The 22,563-nt window shown below is 41.3% G+C and overlaps 2 protein-coding genes across 8 annotated transcripts in view; one reads left to right on the forward strand and one right to left on the reverse strand.

Moving 5' to 3' along the window:
• On the forward strand, positions 1-20,809 carry Vps26b (VPS26 retromer complex component B). Its single transcript, XM_026394690.2, has 6 exons — positions 1-686; positions 8,259-8,415; positions 13,066-13,230; positions 15,975-16,150; positions 17,941-18,083; positions 18,458-20,809. Exons 1-6 carry the CDS (start codon positions 464-466, stop codon positions 18,602-18,604), a joined length of 1,011 nt encoding a protein of 336 aa, XP_026250475.1. The 5' UTR covers positions 1-463; the 3' UTR covers positions 18,605-20,809.
• The window catches only part of Thyn1 (thymocyte nuclear protein 1), a 10,742-nt gene continuing 4,860 nt past the window's right edge, over positions 16,682-22,563 (reverse strand). Inside the window, exons 5-8 of one of the 7 annotated variants that reach the window (XM_077796982.1) lie at positions 22,293-22,388; positions 21,768-21,918; positions 18,033-18,114; positions 16,682-17,151 (exon numbers count right to left, since the gene is read on the reverse strand). In XM_077796982.1, coding sequence (XP_077653108.1) covers positions 18,068-18,114; positions 21,768-21,918; positions 22,293-22,388 — 294 coding nt within the window. In that variant the 3' untranslated portion in view covers positions 16,682-17,151; positions 18,033-18,067. Of the gene's footprint in view, positions 17,152-18,032; positions 18,115-19,196; positions 19,285-21,239; positions 21,447-21,767; positions 21,919-22,234; positions 22,389-22,563 lie in introns of those variants that run through there. The other 6 variants (XM_077796983.1, XM_026394692.2, XM_026394691.2 and 3 more) reach the window with 6 other exon arrangements.

Consider the following 22,563-nt stretch of genomic DNA (forward strand, 5'->3'; position numbering starts at 1 on the left):
TGGCATCTCTTTCCCATCCGGGCCGAAGCTCGCCTCCCCCCACCCCCGCCCCGAGCCGCCGAAGCACCTGGGTGCGTTGCACCGCGGGAGGCTGGGCAGGTTGCTGTGTTGCTGGCCCCGGGCGGTGGAACTCTAATACGCGGCTCTGCTAGGCTGCCCTCCCCTGCATTGCACCGCCGACCCTCGCCTGATAGCTGCAGCCAGCGGCTCCGGCTTGCATTGCTCCTCTGTGCATTGCTGCTCCGGACGCTGCAGCCCGAAGCCTCCAGCCTCACCCTGCCTTCCACCTCCTCCGTGGAACACGCAGTTGGTGGTCGCCCAGAGCAGCGGCGGAGCCAAGCTGCGGTGCCAGTCGCCGAAGGCACTGCCGCAGCTGGCCCTCTGGCCTTCTGTCCCTTAGGGCAGCCCGCTCCCGGGAGGAAGGGAGCGGTCCTTACCTAGACCTGCCCTGTCTGGCGGTGAGATGAGCTTCTTCGGCTTTGGGCAGAGCGTGGAGGTGGAAATCTTGCTGAACGATGCGGAGAGTAGGAAGCGAGCGGAGCACAAGACGGAGGACGGGAAGAAAGAGAAATATTTCCTCTTTTACGACGGAGAGACTGTCTCCGGAAAGGTGAGCCTTGCGCTCAAGAACCCCAACAAGCGCCTGGAGCACCAGGGTATCAAGATCGAGTTCATCGGGCAGATTGGTGAGTGGACCACCCTTCCCCCCTCGCCCCCGTCCACCCTCTGTTGGAGCGGTTCAGACGGGGCTTGGCGCCGAGTTGGGGGCTGGCGGGGACCAGAGTGTTTCAGGGCCCAGCTCCAGTAAGGCCTGTCACAGTCGCTTGTCATCTGCAGTCTGAGGCCTGGGGCTCAGCCACAAGTCCCGCCCGTGGGTGACTCCCCCTGCGTTACTGTCTTCCCTGCCAAAAGTGACAGCGCAATGCCAGGGAGGTGGTGACAACCAAAGGCGGGAGATAGCGCCCTGCCATGTGGTCAGATGGGCACCTGGCCTTGGGCATCGTTGTATTCTCTTCAGCATGCTCCCAGCTTTGCTACCTGCCCCCAGGATTTCAGAATGAGGTGCTCTGGGCATAACCGGCAGGTGGGTGTGTTAGGGAGGAAACAATTTTTCAATTCTGGCTTTCCCTTTGCCTGGACAGCTACAGCTGTCAGACCCAAAGTTAAGCTGTGCCCCAACTAGTCCCCTTTTTCTCTTTAGATATGGTGTGGGAGAAAAGACTCACCCGTTCTGTATTATCTCAGTTCTAAACAACCTATCTTGTGCCTGTTTTGAAAAAGAAGACGTATAGTTTTCTACCTCAATCCAGCTGCCTAGTATAGACTATTTCTCAGACTTCTATTCGAATGTTGTTCTTCAGTCATCTAATTTTCTCCTTAAAGCCAAAGAAATGATGTTTCTGAAGCAGCAATTAAATGATCAAAATTTATTTTTCAATGCTCTGTAACAATCTTTGACATGACTATTAACTATTACTATTAGAACTAGACAGTAAGAGGCAGTAACAAGAAAAAAATTTGAAAGCTGCCCATCAAAACTGGATTCTAATTCTAAGATTATTTAGAGACTTGTGTGTGATTAAAATGCTCAGGCACTTCTAAAATAAATGTTTTTTGTCAAGAGATCAGGAATAGGTTCGAAGTAAATACTCTGTGGGCCATAAACACCTGTGGCAGAGAACCATGCCCTATACCCCATGATGCTCATATGACACTGTTTTTAGAGACTTCCTTGGGAAATATTATTAAACTCTCTCATATCCTCAGAGTTCAGCAAAGCATTTTCCCTCCTCTCTTTTATAGAGGTAGGAAACACTGAGAGAGAGGTAGGAGAAACCCAAGAAAAAGGAGTCCTGGCAGACTGGCTCTGAAGTCCACCATCTAACCCCAAGCATTTTGTACTTAAGAAAATAAATTAGGTTGAGGACTGGCTGATCCTATAGGAAACTTTTTTGCTGTTATTTTAAAGGCAGATTATGAGAGGTTTGTTACTATACCAGAAAAGGGGCTGAAGATTAGGTTTCACGCCTTTTGCTTTTCTGCTACTGGTTAAATGACAAGCTTTCTTAATAGCAGTGCTGTTGACATTTGGGGCTGATAACATTTTGTTGTAGCAGAATGTTTAGCAGCATCTTCAGTCTCTACCAACCAGACACCAATGGCATCCAATTCCACTTATAACCAAAAAAAAATGTCTTGAGATGTTATCATATGTCTACTAGAAGGTAAAAATCACCCCTTGTAAAGAACCCAGTATAGATTGGATAAATACAAAGCATTTTATGACAAACATATAAAATAGTCAAGAAATTCTTCCTATTGATAATAGGTATTTTAAAATAGGAGTTTTAAAGTTATCACTTCTTTGCCTCTGTAATACTAGTGTAGACTGGCATGTTTAAGCTGTGTCTGTACTGTCACTCCAAGGTGGTATGAGCTTCCTAATATGTGGAAGATAACCGAGAATATCCCTTGCCCCAGATAATATGAAATGCACCAATCTAGAAGGAACAGTATCAAAGTCTCTCCCTCTGGTCTAAATGAAAAGGTGGCAGAGGAACTTGTTTGGTGTCCCTGGCTTCTTGTCCAACTCCTTAATTTCAAGACATCATCCTTACCAAATTTTCTGTTATTGCTTTCACTTATAACTCTTCCTGGGCTCCTGGGCACTCTGGGATAAGATGGCTATGAGATTCTGGGGAGTATAGACTTCTCCCTGAGCTTCAACTTTCTGAACTGTAAGGCAAGGATAATAAAATCACTCAGTGATTATGTTGAGCATCTTAGGGAATCATGACTCACACCCCTTATAGCTGGTCCCTTTATAAAAATAATAGCAGCTGAGGTAGCAATGTTTCCATTTTATAAATTCAATTATAATCATTTGTATACTGCTTTCCCCCTATATTTCCTATATCCTTTCCCAATAAGCTTATCATGTCTGCTTAGAGGGAGTGCATATTTCAGCCTTTGCTTTAAAATTCTTGCTTCTACATTGTGGGTAAGTCATGTCTGGTATAGCATAGAGAGCCAATCCCAGATATGTGCTAAAAGAATGTAGTTTTTTCCTTATCTGCTCTAAGAGAAACCAAAGTTATTTCATGAAAGAAAGTTGTAGAATAATAGGGGGTGATGGGTGATTTTCTTATTATTTGGTTTTTCGATGTATTTCTTGATCAAGAACAAGGCATTAGATAAAAACCTTCTAGTTATATTTGATGTAAATGGGAGTTTCTGTTCCTAAAATTGGTAGTAAAGTCATACCAGACAATTTGGAGACATAAAGTGACTTTTCTTAAACTATTATGTTTTTATTTTATTCTCCTGGCTCCCCTGAAGAAGCAGGCCATGAAGTATTGTGTCATCCACCTAAGACAATCATTATGCACTGACCTCAAGGCACTAGAGCGAGGCTCGTGGGTAACTTCACTGAAATTGTGGTCCTGTGGTTTTCTCCTTCATTGCCTTCTTTGTGTATCAAGTGGGTGGATCTTCTGCTAGTTTGGAGGAGTGGCAATATGAGTGATACAGAGGTATAAGAAAGTTACTGAGTACTGAACTCCTTCAACTGATTTTAAATAGGGTTTTAGAGGAAGTAGAACTTTTATCCCCTATTGCTTCTCACTCTCTGGTTATCTCCTCTGCACCTATGACTTAAGTGTCAATTTATATTTTGATGACTCCTAAATGGTTTCTTTGTCCTGACAGGAACTTTCTTCTCAGTTTTACTTGTCTTTCTAGCTGCCTGCAAAACATGTCTGATATCCTCAGGTACTTCACAGATATATTCAAACAGAAACATCTCTGCTCCCCATTCCTACCCCATGGTGATGCTTCTCCTGGTGTTTTTTTTTTTTTTTTTTTTGTGTGTGTGTGTGTGTGTGTGGTGCTGAAGATTGAACCCAACGCCTTGTCCAATGTCACCTGGGTCCATTTGATCACAGAAATGTACAAGTCATTTGGAGATCTTTATGCATCCAGTTTTCTTCTAAATTTTGGTCCTCTTCAACAGCTCTGTAGTTTATTTTAAATCTGAGCTTTATTTTCATTCTTCTGCTACTCCCTTTATTAAGCAGCCTCCTACCTGATATTCCTGCCTATGTTTTCCTCTCCTCAAGTTTATATTCAGTAAGGATGAACTGTAAAAGGAAATTGTAACACTGTCAGTCCCCTCCTTAAAGTTCTTCATATTTGACTCCCTCTTGGTTCAAGGATAAAACTATGAGCTGGCACCAGCATCTTTCAAATTCATCTTTCACTAACCCTCACCACTTGTATCTTCCTCAACATATCCTATTCCTTCTACAATCTTGAGATCTTCACTTTGTATATTATCATCTTTCTGGAAAGTATGACTTTTTACCCACATATTTTCTCATTCTTTCAAGTCCAACAAACATCATACCCATCTGGAAAGCCTTCCTTGACTTCGCCAGGCTAATTTCCTCCACTGGTACCTCTTTTCAATCAGGATATGCCTTAATAAAACAAAACAAAACAAAAAAACCTTTTCTGTCTTCCTCGACTGAGAGCCAGAGATCTTCAGTCATCATTATTCTAGTGGCTAAACTTTAGACCCAGTGGCTAACTCATAGAAGATGCTGGATAAATATTTGTTAACTGGATACATTGGTCGGATCTAAGAATTTACAGAAATTGTTCCCTGGATTTTTTTTCTTATCTGCTCCAAGAGAAACCAAAGTTATTTCATGAAAGAAAGGGAGTAAGCAGGTTTGCTTTGCTGGTTACCATTAAGCATTTGGACATCCCACTATGCTTGTGGTGGAGGCATTAAGGAACTAGGCACAGCTCTTAATCAAGACCACTGAGGACTCCAATGATTCATAACTGGTATGTACCCAACAGAGCAGCGTCCTCACTGAGAGAACTGTGATAAGAAATAAAATCACTAAAACTAATATCAATTTATATGCTTTTGCATCTTTCTTCAATGACACTCTATGTCAAGTTGACGCTGATCTCTTCCTGTATGTGAGAAAATAGGAGTTGTTAGAACCACGGTCCATCTGATCCTGCACTGTCTACTCAGATCTAATAGTTTAATATGGCCCTTATTATGAATGTAGGATCTTATTTATTCACTTACATTGTGTATGTTTTTTGTTATCTTCAGTAAGTTTTTGAATTACATTGGTACCCTCCCAGTACCTAGAATACTTTTTTTCCAGTCGCTTGGACTGTGTAGTGAAGCAACCTTCCAGATCAAAACCTGAGGTCTAAGATCTAGTCATTCCACCCAACTAATGGCCCACATTTTTAGAAAGATTAAGTAAACAGCAATGAGGGAGGAACTGAATTGTTAGAAGCAGACAAAAACATTTCTCAGTTTGAATCCTTTGGGGAACACTGGTGAAGGATGTAAGGCAGACCTGACCCATCTTGGAGACTAATGGGGTTAAATAAACCAAACATAATTAGAAAGTCAGACCTATAGAGGAGGGCAAATATGAACATCCCTATATTCCAAAACCAAATAGATATTAACTAGTTTTTAAAAAAGTTTTTAATAAATTAAGTACCAATCAAACCTATACTTTTAAAATCTCCAGAGATTTTATTTTAATTCATTAACCCTCAAAATACTAAGTGAAAGGCAGATTGAGATTAAATGGATTGATTTTGGCCTAGTTAGTAAATTACCAGCTGGGCTTGGAGTAGAGCTGTCCCGAGCAGAACTGGGTATGGGAAGGAAGCCCAGAGGTATGATTGTTCTTGCAGGTTTAGCAGGGCTGGGAGATATGAGCAGGCTATGGCAAACACAAATCTTTACCAGGTTACCAGCCTGCAACCAGGCTATTAAAATCAGCAGTAAAGGAGGCTTTTGCTGATTTATATTTCTTCTAAGACCAACATGAAGCCTGGACTCTATGTGATCCTAGCCCAGTAGTGAGTTCCAGGGTATCTGTCAACAGATCAACTTGTGATATAAATCTGGCTCAATTTCCTTCCAAAGTGGCAACTTCATTTCTTGTTCATTGCTGGCAAATTTTACCATGAAAATATCCTAAGTGTGAAAGTTATTTCCTCCTGTTGAACTGAGAAGAAAACTAAAGAAAAAGAAGTTACCTTGGGGGAAAAAAAAAGAAGCCAGTATCTACTTCTAGCCTGAAATGTATGTCTCTGATGGCTTCATGGTTGGGAAGAATTAGGGATGGCTTATCGTTGCTTCTTTAGGACAGTTCACTGTCTTTTTAGGCTCAAATCTGTTTTTAGAACAACTTTGGACTTTCTGTTTTAATTCATGCAAGACAAAACCAATCGGCAAATAGCTTATGACTGATTAATTTAAAAGGCCAGTCCAGCACTGCTCAGATCACATACTGGCCACTCTTCTGTGGCATATGATGGAAAAGCTGATGTTAATGTGTGATAGGAAGAAAAGAACTAGGGACAAAGTGATGCTATGCAGGAAAGGACTTCTTCTGTCCAAGTCCCCTGCAGGCAGAGAGCTTCTGCACTGTTGCTAAGATCCTCAAATACTGGCAGCCTGCATTAGTTCTCATATTGCCTTTGGTCTGTGTGGTCACATTTGTGTATTTTTCCATTCTTCGTTTCCCATCTTCCTCTTGACTTTATTATTTACTACTTAAAGTTCATGGACATTGGAGCCTTGTTCTGCCTGCTTCTGTCCCCTGGAAATAGGGCTGGAATCTAGCATATAGGAACTGAGGCACCATGTTCCCAAGTTAAGAGTTCAATTTTCACATAGAAGGCAGTACCATCAACCAGGGCTCAGGTAGCAGTGGTGAGTAAAGGAGTCCTTGTTGCTGGGGCTGGCTGAGTGTCTGTTTCTACCCTTTCAAAGGTTTATTGTGGGTAGGGGGTGAGAGGACAGTTTCAAAGGTTTATTGGGGGTGTGGGGGGGAGGACAGTTACTGGATTGCTCACTTTTCCTGAACATAGTTTCCAGCTGTCATCTCCCTCTAGTGGATTTATGGATGATCACTCACTACCCAGAATGTTGTCGACTGCTGAAACCATTTAGTGTTTGAAAAAGAAGGGAATAATTTGTAATAAAAGACTGGTCAAAGTGTAACCACATAGGAAAATCTGCCATAAACTATAGCCACATGATACATTGTAAATTCATATGGAAGTGGAGTGAAATACCAGAGGGGTGTTACAGTCAGAGTTAACTGTTCACCACTGCAGGGCCATCTGGAGATAAGGGACTCGTCTTTAAAGGGCTTTCAGTCCAAAGTGGAAAAGAAAGACTGTACAGCCAAACTTATTATTTAAATAGCAGACATAGACAGACATAAAATAATGTGGGACAAACGATAGCATGAGCTTATCATGAATATATATCAGAAATGTTTTGTGAGGAGGATGAATTTAGAGCTTTGCTTCTCAAATGTTGTACCAGCACCTCTTGAGAACTGGTTAAAAAGTCACATCTTCAGACCCCACCCCAGGTGTCTGAATCAAAAACATTAGTCCTGATGTCCAGCAGTCTGAGTTTTAATCAGCCTTCTAGAGGATTCTGATATACACTGAAGTTGGAACACCACTGATTTATAGTTTGAGGGAGTAACATTAAAACTTTCATGTTAGGTGGACCACATGCTTGCCTTTCTGAGAGCAGCAGCTAGTGGATCTACTTATTATTAACTAGATACTGTTCTAAATCCTTCACCTACATTACCCTCACCTCCTCACAAAACCTTATAAAGTAGGTTGTGTTATTATCCTCACTATAGCCAATCATAAATACAGATGTAGTTCCAGAGGAGGCCTGCTCTAATCTCACTCTCTAGCTGCAATCCAGACATATTACCATGCAACCTCTCAGTTTTCTTCTCTGTTAAATGGGTGATAAGGCCTGATCCATCATCTTGCAAGATTATTATCAGGGGGCTGGGGTTGTGGCTCAGCAGTTGAGCGCTTGCCTAGCACCTGTGAGGCCCTGGGTTCGATCCTCAGTACCACATAATAATAAATAAAGAAAATAAAGGTATTGTGTCCAACTACAACTAAAAAATAAATATTTAAAAAAGATTATTATCAGGATAATATAGTTATGTAACTATGAATATACTTTCAAAAATTAGGAATGTAAAAGGATAATCAACAGTGAAGGGATGGATTCAGGGAAAAAGAGAAAGCCTAAAAACAAGGAGAGAAGGGGTCTGTTTGGGGGCAAGCCCCTTCAGAAGAGTGGCACCTCCACCCTGAAGTGCCCTCTCTAGGGCCTATGTAGCCCTGGTCTGATAGGGAAGGCATTGCTCTCTCTTCAGAACTCTACTATGACCGTGGGAACCACCATGAATTTGTGTCCCTGGTGAAGGACTTGGCTCGGCCCGGAGAGATCACCCAATCGCAGGCCTTCGACTTTGAATTTACTCACGTGGAAAAGCCGTATGAGTCCTACACAGGACAGAATGTGAAGCTACGGTAAGTTGTCACTGCTACTTCTCCACCATGCCCAGAACCTGCCCATTTGGGTGAGGACCTGAAAATATCCCTGTTTCTTAAGATCTATTTATGTGGGTATCAAGAAAGAAAGTGCAAGCTATGATGTACTGGTAAATATTCAACAATGGGTGCTCCAGAGAAAAGCTCTTCAGTTTGTAGTATTTGTCAGTTTCTGTAGTCAAGTATTGCCACCATGGCCAATTTCCAGTTGCCAACCTGGTATCCCTGAACACAGAAGTGAGGAGAGATGTACAGTAGCGATTTTTACATAGCGTCACCATCATATAGAGTCACAGGGTGTACATTTCTTCAAGAGCAAAGAACATTGTGAAGTCTAGGAAAATAATTAGGAAACGTTGAGTTTTTAGTATATATTACCCTTATTTTTACCATAATTCACTTAATTATAATTTTATGTCATTTAACTTTAAATATTAGCTGTGTTTAACAAAATTCCTAAAAATTCAATAATCAGCTAAACTGGCCCCAGCCACACCCCAGGCTGGGTATTAGGACATACTGACCCCCATCTAGCTCTGGCACACAACATCATGTGATCTTGAGCTCTGTGCCTTACCTTTATCACTTGAAAAATGGGTAATAGATTTGAATTCTAATTCTAGATGGGTCCTCTCCATCTTTGGGGGGAATGATTAGAAAATAAAATGTAACACAGTATAACAAGGTCTTTAAAAATTAATGAATAGAACTGAGGGTATAGCCCAGTGATGGTCCTGGGTTTAATATCATGAAATAATGATAACAGTAAAAATATCAATAATTAACACATTTTAAGTACAGGGGGTTGTTTTTACTGCTTCATTCTTAGAAATGCTGAGGATAGGGAGTGATGCCAGGGCCTCTGGGGTGAAAAATTACACAACAGCTAAGGTTTAGGTGCAACCCTGAGATTATGTGATGTCATTGGGATAAAGCAGACTCCTCTGTTACTGAACACATGATCCCAGGTCTTAATGCGATACCATCTCATCAATGAGCTTGTTTTATCACGTGAAGGCCTAGGTTTGGGACAGTACAGACTATACTAGACCTGTGCCTCCCCTTGTCATTCACCCTGTTCCATCAGCAGTGTCTATAGATTCTTCTTTTTAAATCTTTTCAGAGAGGGAGGTATAATCACTGCGCACTGACATATCACCACTAAAGACAGTGTTTCCTCATATTACTTTGAAAAGGCAATAATAGTGAGCATCATCTAGATGGCACTTAAGTTGGTTATGGAACTTATTAATTTTTTTCCTTGTAGTAGATTTGTCTTGAGTAGTTTTATGTTAGAAAGAAAGGTGTTGGAAATAATGGTGATTTCTTAAAAAATTAAACATAGGGCTGTGGATATAGCTCAATGTTGAGCATGTGCTTAAAGTGTGCTAGGGCCTGGGTGCAATATCCAGAGCCACATGCACAAAAACATTAAATATATAATTACCTATGATACAGAAATTCCAATTCTAGTTATATATCCAAAAGAATTGAAGATAGGATCTGAAACAGATATTAATGCATCCATGTTCACAACAGCATTATTCACAATAACTAAAATAACTAGGACACAACCTAAATGTCCATAAGTGAATGTGTAAATGAAATATGGTATATTCATACAGTGGACTATCATATAATCTTTTAAAAAGCAAATTCTATTATACAATAAAACTTTAAGGATAAATATTAAGGACATTATGCTAAGTGAAACAAACCAGTCACCTTTTTGACTGATCAAATATGGGATAATTCTATTTATATGTAATATAATTTGACTAAAATAGTCAAATTAATAGAGAACAAAAGTAGAATGGTGGTTGCTAAGAGCTGAGAGGAGGGTGAAATGGGGACATTACTGTTTATTAATGGGGGACAGATTCAGTTGGTGATGAAGGAAAAGTTCTGTTGATGACTGATGGTGATGGTGCACAACAATGTGAATGAACTTAATTTCACTGAACTGTGCATTTAAAAAAGAGTTAAAATGATAAATTTTGTTATGTGTATTTTTCCACAATAAAAGAAATGAAAGATGTGTGTGTAGATGAAGACTTTAAGATTCATATTGAGAAAGAGAAGAGGTAAAGATGGGAAAATGTGTTGAGGACAGTATAGAAAATGTAAAATTCCACTTGTAAATTCCATTCTGAAGTGTGTATTTTAAGTGTGTATCTTATTACACAGGCAGAGGAAAAGCATAAAAAGATTGTTCTGAAATTTTTTCCTTTGGTTTTAGGCATGGGAATGATTCTTTTGAAAGATAAAAGCCAATATGTAGAATTTGATGAATGGAGAAAATGTGAAAACAGAATTGATCAAAGCTAAGAGTTTTATTTTGGTGGAGACAATGGGAACAGGCAGAAATGGAATTTAATAGATAGCAGCAGAATGTACTAATAGTGTAGCCATGCAGCAGTGGAGACGACAGGACTGTCCAGAGGAATAAATGATTGGGAAATTAGATGATTCATCTAATGTTAGAGAGGAATTTGAGGTACTGCCTATATATTTATAGATATGTAAAAGCTCATCAGGTGATACAGCTGTCAGTAGAGGAACTGTCTTATGATAGCTGCCTGTGAAAAAAAGAAAGGGAACCTGTGGTAGGTAGGTTAAGAGTATGATACCTGGAGCTGTTTGGGGATTGATTAGTTTGGGATTTTTTTTTTTTTAAATAAACTCAAAGGACAAAGTCTTTAGCTAGAAAGACACTGACAATGAGAGAGATTGGAAAAGCAGAAGGATGAAGATGTTGGATGAAGATGTTGGTCCCCACAATAGAATTACTTGGGCAACTTTGACCTTCAGCAGAGCAATTTCATGTCAGATGTGCCTGGACATCAGGATTTTTCAATCCTCTCCCCCTCCTGCAATGTGATCATAATGTGCTTGCAGGTTGAGAGTGGTTGTACCAGATGGAAGAGAAAAGGTCTTAGGAAAGGGATGGTGCTGGAAGGCAAGTGAGGTACAGAGACATGTTTAGGTCCTATGTTTAAAAAATAGCACAGAGCAGACAAGGGAGAAAATTATAAATCTTGACTTGGAAGGTCATTTTTTTGTTTTGTTTTGTACCAGGGATTGAACCACTAAGCCACATCCCAGCCCTATATATTTTTTTATTTTGAGACAGCGTTTCACTAAGTTGCTTAGGGCCTTACTAAGTTGCTGAGGCTAGCTTTGAACTTGGGATCCTCCTGCCTCAGCCTCCCAAGTCACTGGGATTACAGGCACGCACTACTGGGCCTGGCTCTTTGTCATTTTAGTAGAGGAAAAAGCAATGTCTTCCACAGGCAGGAAATAAGCTCCGGACCTGAACAACCAGAAAAGGGTTAGAAATTTCCAGGCATATTGGCTCATATCTGAAACTCTAGCTACTCAGGGGAGGATAAGGCAGGGGAATTGCAAGTATAAGGCTAGTCTGGGCAACTTAGAGAGACCCTGCTTCAAAATAAAATTTAAAAAAATGTTTAAAAGGGTTAAGAACAAATGTCTTGGGCAATGTGACAGTTATTGAGATGACTAAAAAGGATTGCCAGGAAGCATTTAATACCATACAGAGGACAGAAGTCCAAATGTGTAATTGATTTGATGAGCGATCTTTATAACTTTCACCAGCAATGCTTAAACATGCCTTGAAGATTGTGTTGTTTATAAGAAAATATAACTAAAGGGCTGTATTCTCCTTTGTAGGATATTAGCACATCACATCAAGGAAATAGGGATGCTGGGGAAGGCAGTTAATGTGGCTGGCTGCAGAGGTTGGCCTTGTTAAACCTTGAAGGGCAAGGTTTCTTTCTTCTTTCTAACCTGTTCCCAAGCACAGCAAACTCCTCTTCAAGGTTGAGCCAGAGACTTCTTTGCTATTCATAGTCAGACTCTGGTGCTTTACAAGAAGGTTTGCTCATCTTGGAAAGCCCTTTTTTCCTTCCCCACAGCACTGGATTACAGTATGTGAATTAGCCCTTTCCATGTGTTCTAATTTTCAAGTTTATTTGCCAATCTCCCCTAGTGAGTTTTAAGCTTCCCATGAAGCTGCATCTTATTCATGTTATGCCCAGTACAGTACTTAGCTCAATAAGTTTGCTGAATGGATAGCTTACTTGATTTCTTTATTTCTGATTCCCCTCTTTCAACCATGAGGAACTTGAAAAATGTTTATTGATTGAATATAGTTAAGTGAACAGGCATGTGGATATAAGTGTGTTATGGGACAGATCCTTGTATTCAAAAATATGGGAGTTAGTTGAAGAAATAAAACCTGCATGTGAATATATGGCAAATAGAGGTAAGGGTCATGAAAGACCTAAGAATATCATACTATTGGAGTACAGAGGCGAGAAATCACTTTTACTTAGAGCAGAATTCTTAACCAAAGCCCAGGCTCCTAAAAGGGATTTGGGAAGATCTTTGATCTTCCTAGAATTATAGTTGCAAAATTTTGTGTATAGGTGCATATGTGCAGAATTCCCTGGGAGAAGGGCCCATAAATTCTTAAAAGGACAGAAATCCCCAAAAGATTAAGAACTACTGTAAGGAGTTCTCTTAAGTGGGTCAGTTTGCTGCCTATATCTAGGTAGCATCTGGAGGCTGGGAGTGTTTATTCATGACAAGCTCTATTTCCTACAGTTATTTCCTTCGAGCCACTATCAGCCGCCGCCTCAATGATGTTGTTAAAGAGATGGACATTGTAGTTCACACACTCAGCACATACCCAGAGCTGAACTCTTCTATCAAGATGGAAGTTGGGATTGAGGACTGCCTACACATTGAGTTTGAGTACAATAAATCCAAGTAAGTGTCCTGGGCACCAAGGTTATGGAGTAATTATTTAGGGAGGTTAAGATAGAACTTGATCTGAATGCAAACTGACAAAGAGCTCAGTGTCACTGCTTCATGTGACCTGCTTTGGGGAGGAATACCACAGAAATAATACAGTGAATATGTTAGGCTGGTTACAGATAGATGGAATAGGAAATATAAACTTTTACTTTAAACTATATTTAATTAAAATGGTATATTTAAGTTAAACATCCTAAGATGCCTTTCAAATTCAAGCTAACTTTAAAATTGTTTTAGATTCAATGTGAAGCTATTTCTTTCTGTGGTTGATAATAATCAGAGAATACAATTCCATTATCATTTGTTTCCTCACTCTCTTTAGAAATCTAAGTGAGGAAACCAAACACTGACAATGGTTTGCTAAAATGAATTGTGGAACGAACACCTGATATATTTTTATAAAGGTCTTAAGATAGCTTTATTTTAGCTGGCAAGTTGTGAAGCTGTGTATATATTAAACTGTTTACTATAAAAATATCAAAATATTTAATTGCTTATAAACCACAAAACTTTCTGGCAATCTGACAGTATCAGGGCCATCTTTTTTTTTTTTTTTAAAAAAAAGTATATTCCAGAAAATGTTTAAAAATCAAATACCTAAAAGTGAAAAGGATATTCTAGTTAGAGTTAAAAAAAAAATGTCAAAGTCTCTAATTACATTTCTCACTGTGGTTCCCCCATGCCCACTGTGAACCAGAGGCTAGGGTTAAAGGGACCTGAGTCAGATGATTTGCCTTTGAAGGGTAATGGAATTTTTTAAACCAGGAACATAGTTGATTCCTGGAACAGGCATGAAAGAAACATGGATTTTTTTTCCTCTGTCCCTGGCCTGGAGCCAAGTGAGTCCCCATTGAAATGACTAGTATGGCCTGGAACCAACCTGGCTTGGCTTGGCCCACCTGTGGAACAGGGAATGGGGTGCTGAGAGGGAGGCTGATCTGGGCCCAACATGGGAATAGTCTTCTCTTTTATCATCACTGCCTCAGGGCTCTGTGTGGTCCTATACTGTGCCCCAAATACCTCATGAAGGCAGTGGCTAGCAACAGTGCCACTGTAAGAGCTGAAAATAGCCATTAATTGGCAGTGTATAAAAGATCAAATTTAGTGTATAAAGGTGCAGTTACATGCAGTCAGGGGATGAATACAGACCACTGCTCTTCTTGCAACAGATAGTATTGTATGAGAATATATATAATTTATTTGTAGTAGAATGAACCCAAGACTAAGAATCAGACTCTGTTCTGCCATTAAGAAATTTGGGTAAGTTGGGCACAATGGCGCATACCTGAGATCCCAGCTACTTGGGAGACTGAGGCAGGAGGATCACAAGTTCAAGGCCAGGCTGAACAATTTAGCAGGACCCTGTCTCAAAATAAGGACTGAGGGTGTAGCTCAGTGTTAGAGTGCCTGCCTAATATGTGCAAAGCCCTAACCTCGGTCCCTAGCACAGGAAAAAAAAAAAAAAAAGTTTGACTAAGGTTAGCTATTTTTCGTAACTCATCTGAAAAATAAGGAGTATGGACTAGGTCAATGGGCTTCAGGCACATACAGTGTGAGGTGAAGGAAAAAAACAGGGATCAGGACCCTTAGACCTTCCTCCAACTATTTTTAATGACTCTCACACAATTATGCTTCTGTGTGAGATTTCATTTAGAAAAAGGAATGTTCCATTTGCCAAAGTTTAGAAAACTTTAGCATTCATGGTTTCTAAGCGTCCCTGTGAAATGTTGCAGGTGATTTCCTGCTGTTTTTGCAAGTGTGCTGAGCTTTTCTACTCTATCTGTAGTCTTCCCAACAGACTAAACAGAAGAGTGCTGTGAAATAGTGGGGAACACTCAAGCTTGAGATCCAGGAAACTGGGTTCACCTCATGTCTCTGCCCTCTGTGCACATCCGAGTCAAATGATCTCTCTGTTCCAACTTGCTTTTTTTCACTTGGATTATAAGCAAGTTAAATTCTGAAGTCCCTAACAGCATCCATGTCCCATGAGTCTAAACTTCATGTTTGGAGTTTGCTATCTTTCTGCCATACAGGGCTCTGTCCAGACTACCAGTGCTATGGGCTGACCTAAAGAAAAGTTTGAAGAGTGAGAAAGTGTTACATAATATGGCTGAATTCCCTTTAGTTCACAGAGCACAAGTCATTGAGCAGAGCCCAGAATAGGCACTGATGCAGAGGGAGGGAGTTCCACTTCTCTCATTCTACTATATGTGCCTGGTCTGTCCAGTTCAGAGCAAACTGAAATGTTTGCTATAAGCCACTGAGGTCCACTTACCAAAAGACAGAAAGACAGACAGACCTGGTTCCTGTGTTTGTAAGGGATGGCCTCTTAAACATTAGAAAAACACACATAAAAAACACAGAAATATAAACGGTGTGTGCTGGGGAGATAAAATTGATGAACAAATATGAACAGGTAAAGTAGCATGTATTATCCTTTGAATTGGCTGTAGAAGACACTTAAGATTTAGAAAGTATAACTACAATGTTCTTAAAAAAAAAAAAAAAAGATTCATGAAAAGAACATACTGGAAAACCATTCTACCACAGTAGTGAGGATGGGAAGACAAGGGAGTGTGCCCTGAAACTGGACCTCCAACCAACATGCATGGCCACGGCAGTGTGCTCTCTACACAAAGAAAAAGAGGCCATCCACTATACCAACATCTTACTTTGCTTGTCTTTCTCTTCCCCAGATACCACTTGAAAGATGTCATTGTAGGAAAGATATACTTCCTGCTGGTGAGAATCAAAATAAAGCACATGGAGATAGACATCATCAAACGGGAAACAACGGGCACAGGCCCCAACGTATACCACGAAAACGACACGATAGCCAAGTACGAGATCATGGATGGGGCACCAGTACGAGGTGAGTCTCCTGGCCCAGGGCCTCAGCTGCTGCCTTTTCTCTTCAATCCTGAACAGAATTTTGGAAGGGCTTGATGGGATTACACTGTTGAGGTGAGATGTCCTTTTAACCTATGACTTCTTAATCTCTAGTTGTACTTAATGGATGCTGATGAGGAGGAAAAGAAAGGCTGAATCTGTGGAATTTCTGGTTCCTACCCCATCTTTGCCAATATGGAGAACAGCTCCATGTTGACTTCCTTTATATTATTAGGCTTGTATCTCAGATTTAATCTTAAGAATTAGAGCCTGTTAGAAAAATATTTGAAAAGTACTTATTTAAGATAGTTTGAACTTTTTCCTATTGACATGCCATCATTCTTTGTAGCTTAGACTGAGTTTCATGCTTGGTAGTCATTTTTTGTTACTTAATTCTAATTCTGGTACAATTATTTATTTTAATTAAATTAAAATTTATTTTTGTGATGCAAATAAAGGGTCTTGCACATAGCAGGAAAATGCTAAATCACCAGCCTCTATCTCTGACAAAACAATTTATTCTCTGAATCCATTCACCAAGTATGAAAGAGAACTATAGACCACACTAACCCATACTACCAGGTGCTACAGATAGCACTGGGAACCAGCTAGAAATGGTCCTCCCCCAACCTCCATGGAGATAATTACATCTAGGATTAGTGGAATTGAATTTCTTCTTTATTTGGGAATCTGTGATTATTTGGGAGTAGCAATCACTTGTATTCTTCATTCACTCTGTAGCAATCAATGTGTCTTCTCATTTTGAAGTGCTTGCTTGGTCTTTCCAAGATTTTATTTCATTCCTTCCAAGAGTTCATCCAGAGTATTCCCACAGTCCATTTCATGTGGAAGGAGGTGTGCCACAGATTAAGCAGCCCACAACCCTGGGGACACTTCTCAGCAGATTCAGGTGTCATTGCTCCAGCCCCTTGAAGAGTTGGGGCCCAGTTTTTCTCTTCCTGATATTCCAGTTTTGGACCAGCTCTGCAAGTAAAGCCAACTATTATTTCTCCTTGACAAATGAATTGGAGCACTGGGAAATAAGACAAAATAGCAGATAACTCAAAGATCATTCATATTATGGGTTTGTCATTTTTCAGTAGAATTTCTGATCTAATTTTGTTTCTCTTTATCTAGGAAAGGTACAATATCAGAGCTAGAAGGGCTTTAAAATATTGTGCAGTTGGATTTTCTCAGGTTTCATGTGAGAAAATCAAGGTCCAGAGAAAGCCACAGATTTACTCAAAAGTCATACAACTGGCTAATGGAAAACAGGGTCTAGAATGAGAATTTCCTGTTTTCCTGACCACCCCCACCTGCTATCAATTCACATTAGAGTGGAGATGTATTCTGAGGGCATATAGTAACCAAGATGGAGGGAGATGCATTATAATTGCTGAATGACATAGCAGCTGGGGTTTGATAACTGCTTCTTGAAAACCCAGTAACTAGGCACTTTGCTTGTAATCAAAATATGCTTAACAATAACATCCCTGTGGCTTTCATATTCAACTGTTCCTCCCTGTTTTCTGCATCAGAATGGTGAGAGAATATTAAGAAGACACAGCAATACTGAAATGAAACTGGAGTCACATTTTTGCTTCAGCAAACTGCTGGGCTGCAGAATGCAGTCTCAAAAGGCAGAAGCATTTGCTTAGGGTTCATGCCATGCTCAGCTGGCATCTCACCTACTGTGGTCAGAGAGGGATTTGATGTAAGGCAGCGTAGTTCACTTTGTCCCTTGCCCTCATTCCTCACTTTGCTCCTTTACAGGAGAGTCCATCCCGATCCGGCTTTTCCTGGCAGGGTATGAGCTTACACCCACTATGCGGGACATTAACAAGAAATTCTCTGTGCGCTATTACCTCAACCTGGTGCTGATAGATGAGGAGGAACGGCGCTACTTCAAGCAGCAGGTGAGGTGCTTCCACCAGGGCCCTGGATACCCTGGGGACAAAACAGAAAGGATATCATTTCCATGGAGGAATCTGTATTTTACACTAAGCAAAATGGTAAGAGAGCTGCTAAGTCTCTATGCTACTTGTTATTTTTCCAAGAGCTGGAAATATTAAGTTACCCAGAATAACACAGCAGGAATGACGGTTCCTACTTGAAACCCAGAGTATGTTTTCTTAGGCCTGACTCCTGCAACTGCCACACTATTCTGACCTATACCAGGGATGGGAGGTACCTGCCCAAGATTCCCCAAGACAAATGTGGGTGCCTCTGGGAAACCCATCTCTGAGCCTTCCTATTAGGTATCAAGTTGCTCCCTCTCCCAATTCTGCAGGAAGTGGTGTTGTGGCGGAAGGGTGACATCGTACGGAAGAGCATGTCCCACCAGGCAGCCATCGCTTCACAGCGCTTCGAGGGTACAACCTCCCTGGGTGAGGTGCGGACCCCCAGCCAGCTGTCTGACAACAACAGTAGGCAGTAGGCCTCTGGGCCAAGAAGCTGCTGGGCTTCCACCCCAGCACCCCCGTCTACCAAACACCAGCGGCTGGGGGAGGGGGAGATGGTATGAGGCTCAGCTGACCGTTACTTGCAACCTGAAAACAATTCATGTTTTTGACTTAAATTCTTTTCTCTGAAGGACCTAAGGGGCTTGGGTTAGAAAGCAGTCTCCTTGGGATTCTGTGGCTGATGTGGGATAGGGAGAGGAGCATCCTGGAAGCTAATCTCTCCCTGGGGAATAAGTTGTCTGCTGAGGCCTTCCTCATGGGCTGCCTCTTATCATAGAGCTGAAAGCGTGTCCTTGGCTTCTAGTTCTCTGGGCTTCCTGATACAGGATCTGAACATGTCCCTGGAATTCAAATCTGCCAGCAAGGCCCTGGGTAGTCATTTTTCTTATACTCCCCTTGGCTGTCCCTGAGGTAGTGGGAGGAGGATTTGGGCCTGTCCCATCTAAAGGGTAGGGTTGGGGGTAGATCAGGAAGCTACCTCTTTGGGCGTCTTGGATGTGGTGCTCTGAGGTTTCCACATGCCACCTTCTCTCTGGCCTTTCACTGCTGGCACCAGACACCTCCTTTCTGCATCTTCTCTGGCTAGTAGGAATGTTCTGGGACAGAAACCTGTGGAAGTGCCTGGGGTCATCTGTCCCTCACCAGTGAGAAATACCTGTGCGCAAAAAAGCTCAGAGGTTAATGTCATGCATGGATGGCCAAGAGGCTGAGCCAGGCCTACTGAGGAAGGGTCAAGGCAATGGCAATTGTCTGCTTTCACCATGTGACTGTGCTTGGCAACCCTGAGGTCTGGGTTGTTCTAGACACATTCTTCTATGTGCCCTAACAAGCCCTAAGCAAGAGAGTCCATTTTCTTTAAGAAGATATCCTGGAAAGGGGCCAGGATCCTTTTTGCTCTCTAACAGTGGACCCTCATCACTCCTTGTCTCTATCCAACTTCTAAGAATTGGGGCTTGATTTCAAACACTTTGAAATTTTGTTCTTACTTTCACCCCAAGATCCTTCACTCCTCATCACCTACAAGATAAGGGAGATGAGGGCCCCAATAGCAGACTCTGATGCCACAAACTTCAGTAATTTGCTTGCCAAGTTACATCTTTGTCATCACCAGTTCACTGACCTAAGTTTAGGATCACTGGTTTTTTTTTTGTTTGTTTGTTTAAAAACACAAATATTAAAAACTCTGGTGGATGTAGTTATGCTAAAGAAAGGGGCAGATTTTCCTGTTGCTCTATGCTTCGGCCTATAGTAGTTAAAATAGTCACTGTCTTTTCTGCCTCACTGGGGATGACCAGGAATTACTCTTCTGTTGGCTTCCCTTCCCTTTACAGAAAGACCAACCAGATCCCATTGGTCAATATTTGGTGGCCTGAGTTCTTTGTTATTTGGACAGTAGAGAATTTCGTTCCTATCTCATGTTTCAGTTAGTGCAGAAAAAGGGGAATCCTTGTTTTTTTCAGAAATATGTGCAATCTTAGGCCTTGACTGGGCAGGGCCCATGGATCAGAGTTGAGATGAGGGGAAGACATTTGGGATGACATGTGGTTGACAGGTGGCAGCAGAATCAAAGAAGGCAAATTTGTTTCCCCCATGCCAGACCCTGAGTTCAGGTGCGACATACAATCCCCATGTGAACAGCATTCCCATCCAGCTGCCCTTGGATTGTCAAGGTTGAGGCTTAAGCAGAGAGGCAGATTCTGTGCTCTTGCCTTTTTCAGAGTATGAGATTGGGCTCTGGTGTGCCTCCCTTTAATAGCTGGTATTCTAATTAAAAAGCACTTGTCAATTCCTCTGCTTCCCAACTGATGACACAAATTCATTTCCCAACTTTTCCTAACATCTTCAACCTTCCTTCTGGGAGAATTAGAAGATAGAATTTGCTTTCTCTCAGGAGCTGTGCACAAGCCAGGTCTTATTTTCTCTGTCTTTTCCCCCATTCTCTATTCTCTGCCATTTGTGAAAGTGAGGGGTCTCCTGTCCCCCTCCTTTAAGGTCCCCAAACCTGGGAGTGCATAGGTACTAAACCAAGCAGTGCAACTTGTAATTAAGAAGCTGCAGTGTTTACATGTTTCTTAATGTGTTGTCTTTTCAATGGCTGTATTTTAAAAGAACACTTGTTTTAATGGTCTAATTAAAGGAAGCCCCTGTGGCTTTGGAGGCATTGTGCCCAAGGTCCACCAGGTTCTGTGGTCTTTTCTGTCTTACACTGCCCAACTCCTATCTTCAGGAAAGGTAGATGTCCACCCTAATTCCAATACAGCATCTTCTCAGAATAGAACCCCTAGTGAGCAATGCTGAGCACTTTACTAACCACCTACTTTAGAATAAGTTCTTGGTTAAGAACTGCTGTAGGACCCAGAGCACTTAAAAGAGGCAGGCGAAGAAGGTTGGTATTGTGAAACCCCACGTTTTAGAGGGTGTAACTGACCAAGGGACTCAGCCCTAAATCCTGCTATCTGCTATATAACTATGCACAACAATAAAGGCAGATGGTAGATGTGCCTTGGGTCTTCCAAGTGACAAAGGGAGATAGCATGGAAGTAAGAGATCTTCTGCAGTGGTGTATTCCACTATACCCACTTAAGTTTTAGAAGAAAAGCTTTCCAAATTTGACATTAAATGTTTTATTGAAAGAAGTAGGGGGAAAAAAAAATCTGTGTACATGATCTCAGGTAAATGCACACACAAGCCTTCACACACCATCCTTTGTCTAATAAAACCTCGCCATCTTTAGAGTAATGGTTTGTCCATTCCAGCAATACTGTTTCAGTTAACTTGGTTCCTTTTCCTCCAGATTCAAAATAAAATCAAACTCTTCTACCAAAAAGAACAAAAAGGAAGAATTAGGTTTCATGTCCCTTCTCTCTTGAACAGGGAAGTTAATACCCATCACTGATAAGTAATTTATATGTTGCCAAAATAGGCATTCAAAAACTATGGAGTGTCTTACCAATGCCAAGCACTGTTGGATACTAGATACATAGTTATGGGTAACTCAGGACATAGTCCCTCCCTTGGTGCCACAGGTGAGGGCAGTGACTTAGAGGTTTAATACTGTGCCCAAGTTTAATCAGTTAGTAAATGTGAATTTGTGAGGTCATTTCTGCTATATGGGTAAGGGAAAGGGCCCACTCTTACCTTGGGTCAGGGGCTGGACTGAGAGCCTCTTGCGAGTGAAAAGAGCCATATCTTTTAAGGGGCCACCAGTAGCCTTGTGAGATTGGTGATAGGTTTTAAGCTCAGCCAGGGAGATGAAACGCTTCATCATTCGAATAAACTGTACATCTACCTAGGTGACAACAGTTTATTGAACAGAAAGATATGGTTATCCAAACTCTGCCCACTGCATTTTTTTTTTTTTTTTTTAAGAGATGGGTTTCACTATATATCCCAGGTTGGGCTTGAAATCCTAGACTCAAGCAATCCTCCTGCCTCAGTTTCTCCATCAGCTGAGCATATAGTCACACCCATGCCATTATGCCCACCCACTGTTTTTACTGCTTGCGTGAGGCTCCCATTGGCAGCGCTGCTAATGTTCTGCTCTAACCTCCAAAAGTCAGTGTAATCTCATCTGAATAAGAGCTTGACCTAATAGCACCACACACCTTCCTCCTTCCTTTGTCCATCATTCCCCTCTCATGATACAGGAAGAATTGTCTTTACCATGGACCATTTGGGGTTGTCCTCTTTGCTGGATGGATCATAATAGGGACTGTTTTTCTCAAACTGTGTATGGTCTGGGTAAGCCTCCTTTACAATCTGAAACCAAACCCAAAGTCTCCAATTATTTGCCTGCCTGGTCAGCTCCATGGCCAATCTTTAATACATATCTAACTTTGACTTCTTACCCTACATATTCTTACTCCATCTGCCTTGCTCTCATCAATCAGGATTCAAATATCTAGAAATAATACATAGCCTAAAGAAGTACAGT

This window comes from Urocitellus parryii, chromosome 4 (genome assembly GCF_045843805.1).
Source record: "Urocitellus parryii isolate mUroPar1 chromosome 4, mUroPar1.hap1, whole genome shotgun sequence".
Lineage (NCBI taxonomy): Eukaryota > Metazoa > Chordata > Mammalia > Rodentia > Sciuridae > Urocitellus > Urocitellus parryii.